The sequence below is a fragment of the Myxocyprinus asiaticus genome, chromosome 21 (assembly GCF_019703515.2).
Source record: "Myxocyprinus asiaticus isolate MX2 ecotype Aquarium Trade chromosome 21, UBuf_Myxa_2, whole genome shotgun sequence".
Taxonomy (NCBI): domain Eukaryota; kingdom Metazoa; phylum Chordata; class Actinopteri; order Cypriniformes; family Catostomidae; genus Myxocyprinus; species Myxocyprinus asiaticus.
This window is the reverse complement of record NC_059364.1, coordinates 9,336,429-9,353,906: the sequence shown is the minus strand read 5'-3', so window position 1 is coordinate 9,353,906 and position 17,478 is coordinate 9,336,429. Positions and strand designations below refer to the sequence as shown.

General features: G+C 34.4%; 1 protein-coding gene across 1 annotated transcript in view; it reads left to right on the top strand.

Annotated features, from left to right (window-relative positions):
• Positions 1-2,270: 2,270 nt before the first annotated feature.
• Positions 2,271-17,478, top strand: part of LOC127412139 (inactive heparanase-2-like) — a 94,112-nt gene continuing 78,904 nt past the window's right edge. Inside the window, exons 1-3 of the mRNA XM_051648264.1 lie at positions 2,271-2,683; positions 6,817-6,971; positions 7,395-7,556. Coding sequence (XP_051504224.1) covers positions 2,433-2,683; positions 6,817-6,971; positions 7,395-7,556 — 568 coding nt within the window. The 5' untranslated portion in view covers positions 2,271-2,432. The remainder of the gene's footprint in view (positions 2,684-6,816; positions 6,972-7,394; positions 7,557-17,478) is intronic.

Sequence of the window (17,478 nt, the reverse complement as noted above, 5' to 3'; positions counted from 1 at the left end):
AAAAAAAAACAAAAAAAAAAACAACCTTGATAAATCTAGTTATAAAACTGAGGTTAAAGAGAGGAGCCCTGTCTGGATCACTGCCAAGAAATATACTGTAAAAAGTAGCACAGCGTGTTATTCTGTTACTGCTTTATATTTTATTTTCGTTCTCTGCAAGAAGGAGATTCAATATAGCAGCAAACCCGAAATAGTAGGCCTGAGTCTCAGAGGGAAAAAAATGTGGTTTTAGCCTATTAAAATCCTGATATTAGACAACACTGTATTATCATCTATCAACTGAACAAAGATGAAGTCAGGCAGAGGCATCTCATATGTCAATCACTCATTGAGATGATCCTACAAAGTGTCAAAGCTTCGGCTGTTGTGTGATGCAAAATGATGCACCCTCATTGAGTAAACCCAAATGTTGAACAAATTCATACATTTCCTAGCAAAGCCATTCAATGCATAGGTGACGACGAAAGGACAAAGAGCAGCGTCGGCTTTGAGTTCCTCTGGACATTTAGAATTTTAACATTCAAATTATCTGTCAATAGTTCATTTTATACACACATACTGTTACTTTATCAAACATGTTATTGTTATTATTCAAAGGTGAAAAAAAAAACAAAACAAAAAAAAACTTTTGGACAATTTTGCGCTGCAAAACGAATATTCCATATAGGTAAAGCAAACTCAACATTTCAGGCACACAAGGGCCCGTTTGAAGATCACGGGGTGAATTGTAGCTCCATCCATGTATGACTCATGAACGAACACGCTTCTGTCATTTATGTGACGTTCCCTAGCGTCCAGTATATGACAGCTCCATTGAATACATTATTATTATTATTATTATTATTATTATTATTATTATTTTCTCGAGCCGTTTGATTTAGTGAATGGTAAATGGTCATATTTTTGCTTCCCATGAGACACAGATTTGGAAAACTTCAAAAACACATTTTCATGAAAAATGCAAGTATAGCCTATATGTGTAATGACGCTTTTATTCAAATATTGAAACTTTTGGGGTTCATCATGACTTTATTTAGCCTACTCAAGAAAAATAATTTCTCCTCCTAAATATACAGATTTAAAAGTTATAATATGTTAACTAAAATATATTGCATCGGTGTATTTTCTAAGAATTACGCATAAATAAATAAATAAAATAATAATTATAATAATTATATATATATATATATATATATATATATATATATATATATATATATATATATTTTTTTTTTAAGAAGCAGACCTGAGACTAATACTTAAAATAACTCTCATCTTGTATACTGAAATATATTGCATCTGTGTATTTTCTAAGAATTACGCATAAATAAATAAATAAATAAATAAAATAATAATTATAATAATTATATATATATATATATATATATATATATATATATATATATATATATATATATATATATATATATATATATATATATTTTTTTTTTTTTTTTTTTTTTTTTAAGAAGCAGACCTGAGACTAATACTTAAAATAACTCTCATCTTGTAATGTTATTAATAAGTATCAGTGGAGACGAAATAACGTAACAGTTTATCATTTCAATTTTAAGTCTGCACGATATTCATCTTCTACAAGTTTTTTCCTAATAAACAGGGAGGTTCGTTTAAACCAGAGGCCAGAAAATCATCGGGTAATTATTTGTTCTCTCTACGTAATTAAAAGCGGGTCTCTCAGAAATAACTGTAGGCTATTAACGGTGTAAAAGAAAAGAAGTGACAAAAAACAAAAAATACATTGTTTGTAATGCGCTTCGCTGTTTGCGCACCAAAATAGCCTACGCCATGCAACGTGGATATTAACAACATGACTGAAATTCAAAATAAGGTGAACAGATGATTTCATAGCCTACTAATCATGAAGAGGACGGTTCCTTTAATTTTCTGTATACCTTTTTAAACGAAAATTATGTAGGCCTACTATTTAGCAGGCTAATTCAGTCTTGATCTTAAAGTAGAGAAATTACAGATGTGCACAGCACAAAACTAGCCCAATATAGCCTAAACGTTGCCATTATTTAGGATGCTATACCGCTTGTTTCCCTAAATCTAACATAGTTTTCCTTCAGAATGTGCAGACACATAAATTAAGTTCCAGACACCCCTTCACGAGAAGACCCTTCAGATAATAAGATCATCTTACCTTTAAGAGCTGTTGCGTTATTCCAGAGGGCGGTGCAGTGGCAGCAGTGTGATGGAGGCTGGCCCTGGGGCGTGAGTTTACCCCAGCTAACTCCTAAACAGCTCAAGACTGGGAGGCTGAAAGAGACACCAGCGATCAGGACCACAGACACGAGAATCATCGCTCAAGGAGGGGCATAAACACTTCAGGTGCTCTTGAGTCGGTTTTTATAAGGAGATCTCTGCTGGATCTCCCTTACTGCGCTCCGCCCGGTGCTTGAGGACAGAAGATGCCCAGGCAGTTCCTCTGCCCAGTGTTCGGCTCGTCTCTGTGGTTGGTACTGATACTCCAGTCTCTCATCTCATCCGCCGCTACCTACAAGAGACCTGTGTCAGGAGGAAAGAGACCGAGCTTTCTGGAGAGGACTTTGATTTTACTAGACGTGAATACTCGAAGTCCGGTGAAAGTTTTGAATGACAACTTCCTCTCGTTGCAGTTGGATCCATCGATCATAAATGATGGCTGGCTGGACTTTTTAAGGTATTACAGTTTTAACCTCTGTATGCAGTTGCATCCTGCGGCTGGTGAAGATGCGTTTGGTGATGCTGACGCATTTATGTTGCATTAGCAATTGAAATTGATAGATACTATCGATACGATCGATACGGCACCTAATACCGATATCTTATTCTACCATGTCGAGTATCGACATCACACTTCGATACATAATCCTGTATTTTTCTAATGTACCACTCAAGCTTTTTTGCTCTTATAGCCTATAAAACTTTTATTTTCTCAAAGCACACGCGCGCTATATTTGGCTGCACTCTTAGGATAAATGAAAGACATCTTGTGTGGATCAGCTGTAACAGCATTTTTGCGCAGCTCATAATGTTTTCATGCGTAATATTTTCAGTGGAATAACTATTAAATAACCGTTTATTCTCGCACTTTGGTTTTTGGATATTTATTTTACGCGTAAACTTCGAAGTGGCCTTAATTCAGCTTGACTGGACAACATGTGTGTTGTGTTGTTAGTGATGTCTGTTTTATCCCAGAGAAAACTGTTTTGGGATCTCAGAGGATCGATATGTAGTTTACTCGGACTTCAGAAATGTTGTGTACCCCGCATAAACGCGCAGCTTTACGCACAACTTTAAATGGTTGTGGTACTTTGCACACCAGGGTTTGACCTGGAAGTGAATTTGAGTGTTCCAGACCCCAGAGGAGAAAAGACACAAAACCAAGTGTAAGTGTCTTGTATCGCCCCAAATAGGTTTCAGTATGATTCGATAATTTGATGTTTAAACTCGATTATTTTATCTAATAAGTATTTTTATACTCAGAGTGAGGTGTTGGGACTTACCTTAATTTGAACCCAAAATCTGCTGTCGCGACATTTCCATTGTATTTGCAGTTTTATGTGTTGCACAGTGCATTGCAGACTGTTATATAGGCTAGTAGTAAACAGAGTTGTTTGCTTGTTTTCCCAACATATCTTCGTTTCATTATAGTTTGAGAGAGAGCAGCAACACTAAACAAATGCAGAATAATAGACATACTTTTGCTTTGACAATTACACCTACACACAATAGTACAATTTCTGTTATTCTTTCACCGTTTTTTGTTTTGTTTTTTGGAAACAATTCTTTTAACAGATTTCAAGTAGTTCAAATAGTGATGTTTGCAATGTTTAGCGATAATAATGTTCACAGACATCAGTTCCACCCATACAGAAATCTGTTATTATAATATATAATATTTGGGGTACAGTATATAGGCTATGCACATATTCAAATTTCACTATTATTTGAAAATCTTTATATCTTTATAGTATTTTGAAATATATTTTGAATATAAGTATGTGACTATTTTATATCAGTGAAAATCATACATGGGCATACTTATTATATATACGTATATATATATATAGCTTATGTTGCTATAGCTATATCAGAGTTCTGTATGGGCATTAAGATAATGCTAATAGTTTAACTCAAATAATAATTACAAAGCAAAAAAAAAAAAAAAAAAAAAAAAAAAAAATATATATATATATATATATATATATATATATATATATATATATATATATATATATATATATATAACGATTATTTTGCAATAATTACCCAATATAGTTTAATTATTATCTCTATTATTCTGCTGTAAGTTGCACTAATACAGTCAACAACAAAAAAGAAGTTCACTGAATTTAATTCAGTTAAATAAATAAAATAATCCAACAAAATAGATTTGGTTTGAACTGACTTGTTATAGTTCAAGTTGTACAAACTTGTATTCCTTTTGTCAGAACAACTAGTTAACAACTAATTAATTGTATTAAGTTGATCCATGAAATTAATTTTATTACCCATTAGTAAATGCCAAGTGAGCAGGTGTAATGACAGTGAAACTGTTGCACTGTCAGTTTGATAGAGCTAAGCAACATTCAAATAAAACTTTACTGAAAGTGAGAGTCCATCCTCAACCTAAAAACAAGCGCCAATCTTCACCACAATGGTAACTCCAAAAACAAACCTAACCCAAACCAGCCTAACAAACAATCCTTTTAAATGGCAATATAATACAACATTAAACATGAACAAATCTTCTCCTATTCTTATCTTACTCTAAAATGCATAAAATAACACTTAGTTTCAACATTTGTTCACCCCATTCAGTCCCTTGCAAAGCATGCTGGGAAACGAAAATTTCCTGCCCAGTTTCATCAATGCTACAAAAAGTCTTCATGTAGTCCTAACTCAGATTGATTAAGTACACTTCAGTTTTACAAATGCAATTGTATGGAATGTAAAGACAACATGTTAAGACAAAACGTTGTCTTAATACTTTGTTAAGATAAAATGCTCTAGAATTGTGTTGCTGTAGTTTATTTTAATTAAGTAAACTGAACAATCTGCAAAAATCCTATTTTTATTGAGTGTAGGCCTATTTTCTTTTATTTATTTATTTATTTATTTTATTTTTTTGTGGTAAGTTGTTTATGGCCTATATGAATTATCATTGTTTTCATTTTATGACTTGTAATTTCACACTATACTAAAATAACATAATGTGATATTACTACCTTTACACGTATGCTTATTCTCTTTAAATAGTATAATTTGCATTCGACGTGTGCATTACACATTACCCTATTTGCTCCGATCTTTTGACTGTCACCAATGTTTATTTTCTAAAAATCAGTTTCGGCCTAGCAAATAGACAAAGATCCAGTTTTGCCAAAGCAATTCAAAATAACTCATGCCTTATTTTATTATTCTTATTATTAATTAGAGTCTCAGACATTCATAATATGTGTGCAATTTAGGCCTGTATTTATATGCAAGTGTTTTATAGTTTCTCTTTTTATGACTGGTGCCATATTATAGCTCATTATTTAGGAAAGCACTTTTACAAAGAAGCAGGCATTAGTAAGAAAGAAACGATAAAAAAGAGCCTGTTGCACTGCAGACTGCAGCTCAGTGTGAAATAATCTGGTGGTGATTTCAATCAGTGTGAGAAAAGCTCTGCGGCCTAAACAGAATCATATTAGACTGAACATGTTGTGAGTTAACAAAAGAAAGTGAAAGCACATCTAATGGCCCCTAGACACCCAGGTCCATGGAAACAAATAAAAAAGACTGAAGTAAATCTCAATAAAAAATAATAATTAAAGTAAAATAAAACAAATGAAATCAAGTTGTGCAAATAGATTTAATCATCACCCTTGAGATATTATAACTTTATTCTATTCTGAAATGATCACCTCATGAGCCATAAAACAAACAGCGCAATAATGTGCAGTCCAGTTGTTTGTGCAGGAATGTCGGCATTTCAAATATCAAATCGTAAAATGAAACAAGACAGCTTCCTAACCCTAACACTTTAAAAAAATGTACACTATTAGCTACAATGCTAAAATATAATAATATGTATGTTTCCTTTAAAAATACAGGGATTCTTTTTGAATAATTCACATATTCTAGTTAACAGTAAAGGTTGAAAATGTTTAACCTAAAAATGTTCTTTATGTGGTAACATCTAAATTAACTGGTTTTATTGAAGACAAAAATATTATTAAACATCACTGAATTAACCTGAATGCATAAGGTTACTCCAACAAAGCTAATTTTATGGGTTAAATCATGCAGGAGTAGCTCCTTAAGGTAACAATGGCAGAATACTGCTTTTACAGTGTACATGTTTTAGATCTATATGGAAACATGTTACATATTTCATTTGAAAGGGTATAGATCTAATTTAATTGTTTTCACTTAGAATTGGGACAGTGAAATCAAAAAAAGTAAAGAAAAATAGTAAATTGTTCAATTTATTGCCCATCTTCCCCCTAGTGGTGTAAAATCACAAAGAAATGCAATTTTTATACATTGCATAAAAGGTACTCAGGCACCTTAAATAATCTTTAGGCTAAATATAATTTAATATGACTGAATCAACCTGACTACATTATGTTGCACCAATGAAATACATTTTTTAAGGGTCAGAAGTGGTAGAACTACCTCCTTAACAGCTGTACATTTTCTCTTTGACAGTACAGGTATGTATGTTTTTTGGTATCTCTAAAGGTTTCTCTGAGAATAGTATGCACTCTGTGTATCAGTGATTTACAGTGATTTACAATGATCTACATTTGTCTATATTCACAGCTCCAAGCGGTTAGTCACTCTGGCTCGGGGACTATCTCCAGCTTATTTGAGGTTTGGGGGCAAACGAACGGACTTCCTCCAGTTTCATAACTTGAAAAATCTTGCAAAGTTTAGAGGGCCTGGACCGGACTATTACCTCAAAAACTATGAAGATGGTGAGGTTTCTTTTGATTATTTTCAATTAGACTGGTATTTTGCATATTTTGTTGATTCAGGTGACAAGAGATATATTTGGGTTAGTTGGGTTAAGATAACTTAAAAGAAATCGAAATGTTCCGTAGATTGTGTCATTGCTTTTATGTGGACAAATATGCATGCATAAATGTGTAAAACATTTTTAAATCGATAATGACACGTTCCATTTATTTAGTGCATGTCACTTAGAAGTCTGTTTAAACTAAATTGCTTATTAATGTGACTTTTTTATTTACAGTATTAACATGGAAAAATGTATTTTGAATATCATGTAGTACCCACAATACAAACCACATGCATGCTCATTTGCTCTTTTAGTTGTGCTTTTCCTGTAATGATAAAAACAAATAAATACAAAAGCATTTTCATGGGTTTGCACGCAGACATAGTGCGCAGTGACTTCGCCCTGGACAAACAGAAGGGCTGCAAGCTGGCCAGCCACCCAGACATGATGCTGGAACTGCAGCGAGAGAAAGCGGCTCAGATGCAACAGGTCTTGTTGAAAGAACAGCTCTCCAACATCTACAGTGATGTTACGATAACAGGTAGGAGATTACAACAACATGCAGATGCTGAGCTAATTCTGTAAATTGTGAGGACAACGTATACTGTATAGTGGTTAGATTATGTGTTTTTCGCCTCTGAATCCATCTTCGTAAAAGCATACACTACCTGATAAACGTACAAACAGGTTTTTGGTTTGTGCATGTTAGAGACCAACAACAAGTGTTGAATGATGCTGATTGTCAGTGATAATGATGATGGGAAAAAGCTGTAGATGTTGAAAAATAAAATCAGATTATTGTAGTCCAGTGGGAATATCCCCAGTACTGTAAACAGAGTGATTTTCAGATTCTGTTGTGATGTGATATTTCATCATGTGGAGCGCAGGCACAGGGATTCTTTTTTTTTTTTTTTTTGGATGTCTTTAGTGTTTATGGTTCAGTATTATGTTGTTTGAGCTTGTCTCAACTATGATGACTTGTTTTGTCTCACTGTCCTGGACCAAGCTGTCATTATGGTATGAATTGATCAGATCCATCACTTCAGTTATGTTTCTGTTGCCATTTTGTTGCCACATGTATCATAGGTATGCCGACAGATGCAGTGATGTAATTTTTGTTGCTCATTCCAAAAAGGCATAGGTTTGAAATGATGAGAGACAGGACGGTCCAGCGCTCAATCAGCCAAGCATATGGTTTTATTGATCATTTTCAACAGCTGTGCTTTGCCTGTTTGTAAATCCAGTGTCCAATTTCAGATTTCAGAGTTCCATCCACATATACTGTCCCAAACGTTCAGATCACTTCAGGGGGAATAACAGTTTGAAAGACAGAAGTCTCTGTGGGATTATCTTTGTAGTACCGAAAAGTCTCAGATCAAGCATGGAATGAAGCTAAATGGTGACGTAGAGAAAAAAAAAAAAAAAAATAGCAATTTGAAAAAAACAGCTGACAGTGATTTAGAAAATGACACTTTGTAACAGCACTTGTTATAGTTCTTTAAAGAGCAGAGTCTTTTCAGCAGTGAGCATTAAATGGAATCAGCTCAGTAGTGTATTTCGTATGTATATGTTTGAAGGTAAATCACTAGTGCATTTTGAATAACTGTTTTCTTTGGATCAGGTGTGCTATTTTGTTTGAATCGTGGGCTGATAGGCTCCATTAAGATTTTGTAGTGATTTCTGTTGCCGAGACACGGTTGTTGTTAATTTAAAGCTCCCTGTGTGCCCCTTGAAGCAGCTTAGATCCAACACTATTTTTAAAACCCATTTTTGGGGGGCCTGGGTAGCTCAGTGGTAAAATATGCTGGCTACCACCCCTGGAGTTCACTAGTTCGCTAGTTCGAATCCCAGGGTGTGCTGAGTGACTCCAGCCAGCTCTCCTAAGCAACCAAATTGGCCCGGTTGCTAGGGTGGGTAGAGTTACATGGGGTAACCTCCTCATGGTCGCATATAATGTGGTTCGTGCTCGGTGAGGCACATGGTCATTTGAGCACGGATGTCGTGGTGGATGGTGTGAAGCCTCCACATGCGCTATGTCTCCGTGGCAACGCACTCAACAAGCCACGTGATTGAGGCAAATCACTACGCCACCACAAGGACTTAAAAGCACATTGGGAATTGGGCATTCCAAATTGGGTAAAAAAAAAAAGAAACATTTTTGGGTTTTCTTTGGTCTGATATTTTTGTGTAAACGCCATTGTTTTATTGTTACAATCGATGCAGTAATCTCAATGTAAACTGAAATCAAACCATCAGGTATGGCCAGTCGGAGGGTGTTTATTTGTTTAAAGCAGATTTACTGTGGAAAGATCATACTAAATTTGATGTCAGACACTGTGTGCGTTCCAATGCAGGTCACGCAGCACATTTTCTCTTTATTTTTTATATATATAAACTCTCCAAGTATCAGATCAGAATATCTGAATGGCTGTTGCCGTCAAATGCATAGCAAAATAATTATCTACTTCTTGCCAAATTCAGCACAAATCACTCTTCTAACTTTCACCCATGTTTTCAAAATTCACAGTTTTTTAAGAACATCTGCATTTGACAGGACGGCAGTAACAGGAATTAATACTAAACACACAGGGGGTGAAACATGGCTTTGAAAAGGAATCTCTTCCTCTCTTCATGGAGTCACTGGCAGGTGGCAGGGGAGCTGCAGTTAAGACAGCTCTGCCCCATCCATATCCACTCTTCACAGTTCGGATTTTCTGACCTTTTCTCATTAGAGCTATCTGTAATAGGCGCAACCCCCCCCCCTGCCAGATAAAACAAACCATGGTGAGACAAGCCCAAGTTCATGCTAGCTTTCACCTCTACACTGGCCACAGTTTAGTCCTGTTTGGTTAAAACAATCCATCTGAGACGAGTCAAGGTCGGTGCGTTTGAAGCTCTCAAATTGCTACAGTTCCACCCGTGTTTTACGTTCTGCTGTGCTGCTTGTCCTCTGTGCTCCTCTTTTTAGTGCATTGTCAGAATTCAGTTCATGTTACTTTGTTACAGTTGAATGTTGCATTATATATTATTGAAATGATTAGTAATGGTTGGTTAAAGACTGATGCAATGATGTATTACAGAGGTTTTGGTTCAGGAGCCAGTCTTTAAATTGGACATTTATAGGCAACCCAACACAGTTCCAAAATTAATTATGCTACAAAGGCTACAAAGGTGTCTTTAGAATTTAACATGTAATGTATAAATATTACCATGAACATGGTAACATACAAGATTATTAATATGGACATAGGCTAAATTGGAAAATGTATTATTTTGGAAATGCATAAACAGCAGAAGTGTGATATAACACATGCAACACTGGGCCAAAACGGTCACATTTCCTGGTTTGGAACGTGGAAGTAAACTATGGTGGGGTGAACTTCTATAGCAGTAAATGGGAGACCACAGCAAATATTTTTTTGCTCCAACACCTAAATAAACAATCCACAATTACAGTTCCACAACTTTCCAAAAGAGAAAACAAAAATAGAGAGATGGATTACAGCAGTTGTAAGAGAAAAATATGCCAAATTTACTGACACTCCATTGCAGCAGGGGTGACTAGTTTTTTCTTTAAATGAATCCCAGGGTAATATAAAACAAAGAATAATGTTATGAAATTAAATTGAATAATTAAAAAGTTAAAACTGTATAAAAATTTGCAAGATTTACACTAATGAATTAAAGTAGAAATACATCATTGGATCCTTTGAAAAGGAATTTTTGTAAATGACTGCATGGAATTATTGTACTTTTAAACACTCATTTGTCAAACATAAGACATTTAAAATAGTAAAAGGTTAAGTTAATTAAAAATGATGACCAGTCACAGCACTTAAAATATACACTTTCCTTTATACATTCATATACATTTTAGCCTAAAACCTTGTTGTTGATTTAAACCAAAAAATATGCATATTATGTCCACTTCCACTTTAACAGAGACAGATTCAATGTGTTTGCTATATTCAATGTTATTTCCTGCCTTTCTGCGCTAAGACAAATGACAGGAAGTTGTCCAGTTAGGGCAGTTGGGGTATTAGCTAAGAGTTAGCCTTTAGCCTCTCATTTTCATTGACAGCAGTAACTGAATTTCTGTCCTCAAAATGGCCATTAAAAGGTCCTTAAAGCTGAAGTGTGTAATTTCTGTGCCACTAGCATCACCAAACAGATTTGCAAAAATGATAATTGTTTTCATTAACAAAATGGGTTTCTGAACACTCCTGCTGTCTCCCATTAGTGATCAAACAGACAGTCCCACCCCAAACTCAAGCCATTGGTTGAGCCAATGTTACTGTGTCAGGCTTGTCAGGATAGTAAACCAAACAGAGTCACAGAGTTAAAGGGATAGTTCACCCACAAATGAAAATTCACTCATTTACTCCCCTCATGCCATCCCAGATGTGTATGACTTGCTTTCTTTTTCAGAACACAAACAAAGATTTTTTTTTAAGAATATCTCAGCTGTAGGTTCACACAATGCAAGTGAATGGTGGCCAGAACTTTGGATCTTCAAAAACCACTAAAAGGCAGAATAATAGTAATCCATAAGCAGTGTTGGGTGTAATGCATTACTAAGTAATTAATTACTGTAAGGATTACTCTTAATTTTTAATTTTTTTTAATTACAGCTACTTCTGATATAATTGTGTTAAATACTGTATAGACTATAGAACAATTCTTTATAAATCAATAGTGAATTTAAAATCAAAATTTAACGTCTAATGTTAAAATATATGTTTTCTAATTTAACGCTGCCCACTTAAATTCTTTGGTCAGTTCATGAATAATTTATTTGATTTTATATGATTTAGTTGAAAGAATTAAAAGAACAATTTCATGTCTATCCTTGTATTTTTCATCTGGTCCAAGTTGATAAGGGTTTTAGAAAGTAATAAGTAATGCTGTTACTTTTCAGACAGAGTAATTAGTACAGTAATCTAATTACACTGTAGAAGATGTAATTAGTAGTTAGTAATTAATTACTTTTTTAGAGTAACTTACCCAAAACTGTCTATAAGACTCCAGTGGTTAAATCCATATCTTTACAAGCAATATGATAGGTGTGGGTGAGAAACAGATCAATATTTAAGTCCTTCTTTTTTAACCAAAAATTTCCACTTTCACTTTCACATTCTTCTTCTTTTGTTTTTTGAAACTCATATTCTTTGTACACATTGCCACCTACTGGTCAGGCATGGTCAAAGGTGGAGATTCATTAACAAAAATGATTTAAATATTGTTCTGTTTCTCACCCACACCTATCATATCGCTTCTGAAGATGTGGATTTAACCACTGGTGTCTTATGGATTACTATTATTCTGCCTTTGTGTTTTTTGAAGATTCAAAATTCTGGTCACCACTCACTTGCATTGTATGGACCTGCAGAGCTGAGATATTCTTCTAAAAATCTTTGTTTGTATTCTGCAGACGAAAGAAAGTAATACACATCTGGGATGGCATGAGGGTGAGTAAATGATGAGACAATTTTCATTTTTGGGTGAACTATCACTTTAACAATTTTTTGGGGGGGATAATCAACCTACAAATGGCTTACTTAAAGATGTTTCTGCATTTTAAGCTGGAATAGAAGAAAGTATTTTAACTTCGAAAAAATGACACACTTCAGCTTTAAAGGGAATCTTTGAATGTGCTGGACAGTGCTCTGCAGAAAACCTGCTCTGTTATCCAGAGGTGGGAAAACCTCCTTTAAACTTCCTGTGTAAATTAAACACTTTGAGGAAATGGGGGGCTCTTGACCAGATGCTAGCTGGAGTGATAATGAGCAGTTTCACAATACTATAGCCCTCTCTGCAATATTTTTGTACTTCATAAATGTAGGTAACATCCCATGTTATGTTGATGCTGTTCAGAATTGTTTTCTTTGGCTCCTGGCTCCAAATTTTTGCCCTGTTGTAAGCGTTATTTCATTGAAACAATTGCTAGAGTATTTTGATGAGTACCGCATGGCAGAATTTCATTTCCCAGTCATCAAATGGTCTTTCTACACTCTCCTCTCTTCTTGTCAGGCTTTTGCTCAATTTGACGCAAAATTTTGAGCATTCCCCCTCCCCCATCCACAGAGAAAACACACATGTGCACACTCAACGCAAACACAGCGAGTGCAAGTAGAATAGTGTGCTAATGATAGATCTGAGGCTCAGACAGATGTTTTTGTCTGTGAAAGAGAAACATTAATTCTTTTTCTGTCTCTGAGACATTGAGCAGACCGGGACTGCTCCAGATCACTGCGTATTGTGGCACACACACAACCACACACATATGCGTCTACTTCTTCATGCCTTTGGTCCACATATACACACTCACAAACACACGCACATGCATGATCTTCTCCAGAATCAAGACCTGAATATCTGATGTCAAAATTGCCAGCCTCTGTTGTTCATTCATTGCAAACACAATTGTACTGTTCCAAAATCTTGTGAGTTACCTTACTGTCTACTCCCTATATAGGCAGTATACTGAAATGGAACCTTCTAAGTGACTGATTTGTAATGCGCTACATAAACAGCAACTTACGACACAGAAATAGCGCTCCAGTAGCGCTTCAGTAGAGTTTGTTGCTAACAAAGCAATAAAAGAAATAAAATAATAATAATTAAAAAAAAATAAAATAAAAAAAACATTGTGCGCACAGTATATTGGGTAAAATAGTCAGTGTTTTTTTTTAAATAACAGTGTGATGTAGTTACTATTTTTTTTATTGCTACTTTTTGGTATTGAAATATTTATAGTCATCATTTCTATCGATTTGACTGTCATCTTTAATAAAATTTTTCACTGGACTAGTCGCAGTGCTTTTTGGGATTGCCCACATTTTTTTTCGAAGGCAGCGTAATCATGATCGTTAAAATACAGAGGAATCCTATGAACTTAGACTTAACCAAATTAAAACACAAGTGAAACCTTGTATCACCTCTTGGGAAGCCCCAAGTCACAATCAATCAATCATTTTTTTCAACCATTAAGAGAGTGAGAGAGGAAGGGAGACAGAAATGCTGGCAAATGTGACATGATCATTTATAATATCAGAGTTAACTTCACTGTAAATATATGGGACACTAATACGTATAACAGACTCCTTAGAATATTTCCATCATTGTTCAAGGGCTTGCTCATTTAAATTACCATAAAACCACAACTGCACTGGAAAAATAAAATGTGCCACAACAGAAGGTTATGAAGACCAAGTGGGCCCTAGACATCTCGTAAATGTAACGAGAATCTGTCAGACTGCATGACTTAGTCTCTGCTGTATATTTGCGTTCAATTTGCCAAATTAAGTGATAAACTATCCTTCAAATGAATTTGCTAGTAGAAACAGATAGAAAATAGGAGCGTATTTACGATTTCCAAAATAATGAAAATAAACCGTGACTAAATGTTGAAAGGAAAAAGATTTTTACAATGCTTGGAAGGAGCTGAAATTCCCAAATGGGTACACAAACTCAATCCAATATTGATATTAGTGTGAAAATTGCCTGATGTGTTGAAACTGGAGTATCAGATCTTAAATGCCTTGAAAATTGACCACATCACATATCAAACCCTTTGACAAACTTATAAGATGGTCTGCACCCGCTTTGCAGATTATATTACAGGTAAAATAAATAATAAAATACTTTTTTTATATATAGCAAATTGTTCAAATCAACAAGGCCAATCAAATCAAATGAAATCATGTCACTCTTTTTTTTTTATTATTCATTTGATCTTCAAGTAATGAACATTTACTATAATTTGTGGTTGCCATGTTGCTTTTGGAAGCATAAGATAACTGACATTAGATAAGATGACAACGTGACATAGCATATTTTTCAATAAGTTTCCATTTGTTAACAACATTAGTTAACATGAACTAACACTGAACAATACTTTTACAGCATTAGTTAATCTTGGTTAATGTTAGTTTCAACATACACTAAAAAATTTTTTAAATCAAAAGTTGTATTTGTAAACATTTGTTAATACACTATGAACTAACAATGAACAATTGTATTTTTATTAACTAACCTTAACTTAGAATAATAAATACTGTAAAAAATATATATATTGTTCATTGTTTGTTCATGATATCTAATGCTTTAAGTAATGTTATCAAATAGAACCTTATTATAAAGTGTTACCTTTCCTGTATGTCCCTGTGACCTGATTATAGATGGAAAATATAATTGTATTCAATGCCTGTTTTTTATTTATTTATTTATTTTTTATATGAGGTGGGCCAAGAGATTATCTTTCAGTTTTTTGGAGATTTTACAGCATGTCTCTGGTAGCCAAATTCTGATCCAAGAAAGTTTGTGGGATTTGGACAGGCCAAGTTTTAAACTTTCTCCTCCATCAGTTCCCTTTAGTATTAATTTTTAGAAAATCAAATATGACAATATACATCAATCTACATCTCTTTAGTGGTTTTACCAAGTAACACACCTCGGAGTTATTTGCCTGACTTTACCATGCAACACTAAATGCCAAATAATAATCCAAGATAATCGTAGATAAAGGATGGATGGATGGTGCGATCGTTATTATCCATGGCTAAGCTTTTTGTCTGTGAAAAATCCTTTTCATTCGATTCATTCATTTGATAGTGGTCTTTATATGAGTCATCAGAATAGCACTCATTGTGAATGAGAAGTGCACTGCAGCAGCTGTAGGTAGTTTAACCACCCCTTTATAAACAAATATTGAACAGCTACAATTCAGAAAGACATCTAACCACATGTGATTCAAGTGCTGACACGAGTAAAACCTGTATTAAAAATCAATAAAGGAAGCAATTGCACATGCTGGCAATATGTTCACACGAACGCACCGTAAAATCACAGAATCTCACTTCCTTTTGTTCTTACACGAAGAGATTTATTGAAATTCTGATTATATTTCAGTTACAATGCCATCTAAATTGAATTCTTTGTTAAATTTTTGCACCTAGCTTTTATTGTTGCATTTAACAACCAGACTTGCATTCGCCAAAATGGGGTCTTCAGTTCCTCGGTCAAAACATACGTCCTTCATTACTTGCAGGGGTGTAGCATTTCCCTAATTTGACTCTTAAGCTCTCTGTAAATATTCACGAGCTCACCCCGCAGCACGATTATATTCTCTTCTTTTTAAGGAATTAGCACTGTTGGACATTTTGTTAATAGCAACATCACAAGGAGTGAAGTAAGTGATTGTTGTGGCAGCTTGGCGTTATACGAGGTGAGGTCTGATTATATATTGCCGAGGTGATTTCACCAGGCAGCTTCAGTGCCCCCAGCCTTTTTAGACGTTGATTTAAGTAGTTGTAATGTTCCAAGGACCATCTGGCTCCACCACAAATTTGCCCTTCATGTTGAACTTTCTACTGGAGAATTAAATGCGCATTGAATTCAGGGTTGTGCACCGTACAGAATTTAAGTGAGAATACCTTTTAAATTCCACTTCAATTCCTTAATTTGAATCTATCTATAAACTGTCTGTCTGTCTGTCCGTCCGTCTGTCCGTCGATAGATAGATAGATATATAGATAGATATATAGATAGATAGATAGATACATATATATATATATATATATATATATATATATATATATATATATATAGATAGATAGATAGATAGATAGATAGATAATATGTATACATCCAAGAATTTGATAGATCCATCCATCCATCCATCCATCCAAGAATTTATGTGATAGATAGATAGATAGATAGATAGATAGATAGCTAGATAGATAGATAGATAGATAGATAGATAGATAGATAGATAGATAGATAGATAGATATATATATATATATATATATATATATATATATATATATATATATATATATATATATATATAGATAGATAGATAGATAGATAGATAGATAATATGTATACATCCAAGAATTTGATAGATCCATCCATCCATCCATCCATCCAAGAATGTATGTGATAGATAGATAGATAGATAGATAGATAGATAGATAGATAGACAGATTGATTTTTGAATCTCACAGCTGCTGAACTCCTAAATGGCCTGTATAGAATGAGCAGAGATACCAAGCACAGTGGGTTGGCTGCAGAAATCTATTAAAACTGCCAAAAGAAATGTGAAAAGTAGCTGGCCGAATTTGGATGTTACCACCTGAGAAGAGGGTATTGTTCATTTTTAATTTCTTTGTCCGTAGTTGCTCTGCTCCTGCAACACCTGTCAGGGCTCATTAATCATTTGAATGCTTCCCGCTGAGGACATTTGTTTATTGAAATTCCTTTTTTATTCCCAAGATCAATACTGAGGTCCAAGCCACAATCATGACTCAGCTGCTCAACCACAAGAAATCTCACTTAACCAAAATCACAATCAAACTGGATGCAAGACCAAAACATATCAAAATACTTGTTTATAAAATCACTTTTATATTAACTGAATTGGGCAGCCTCTTTGACGTTTTGACGTGAAACATATGGATAA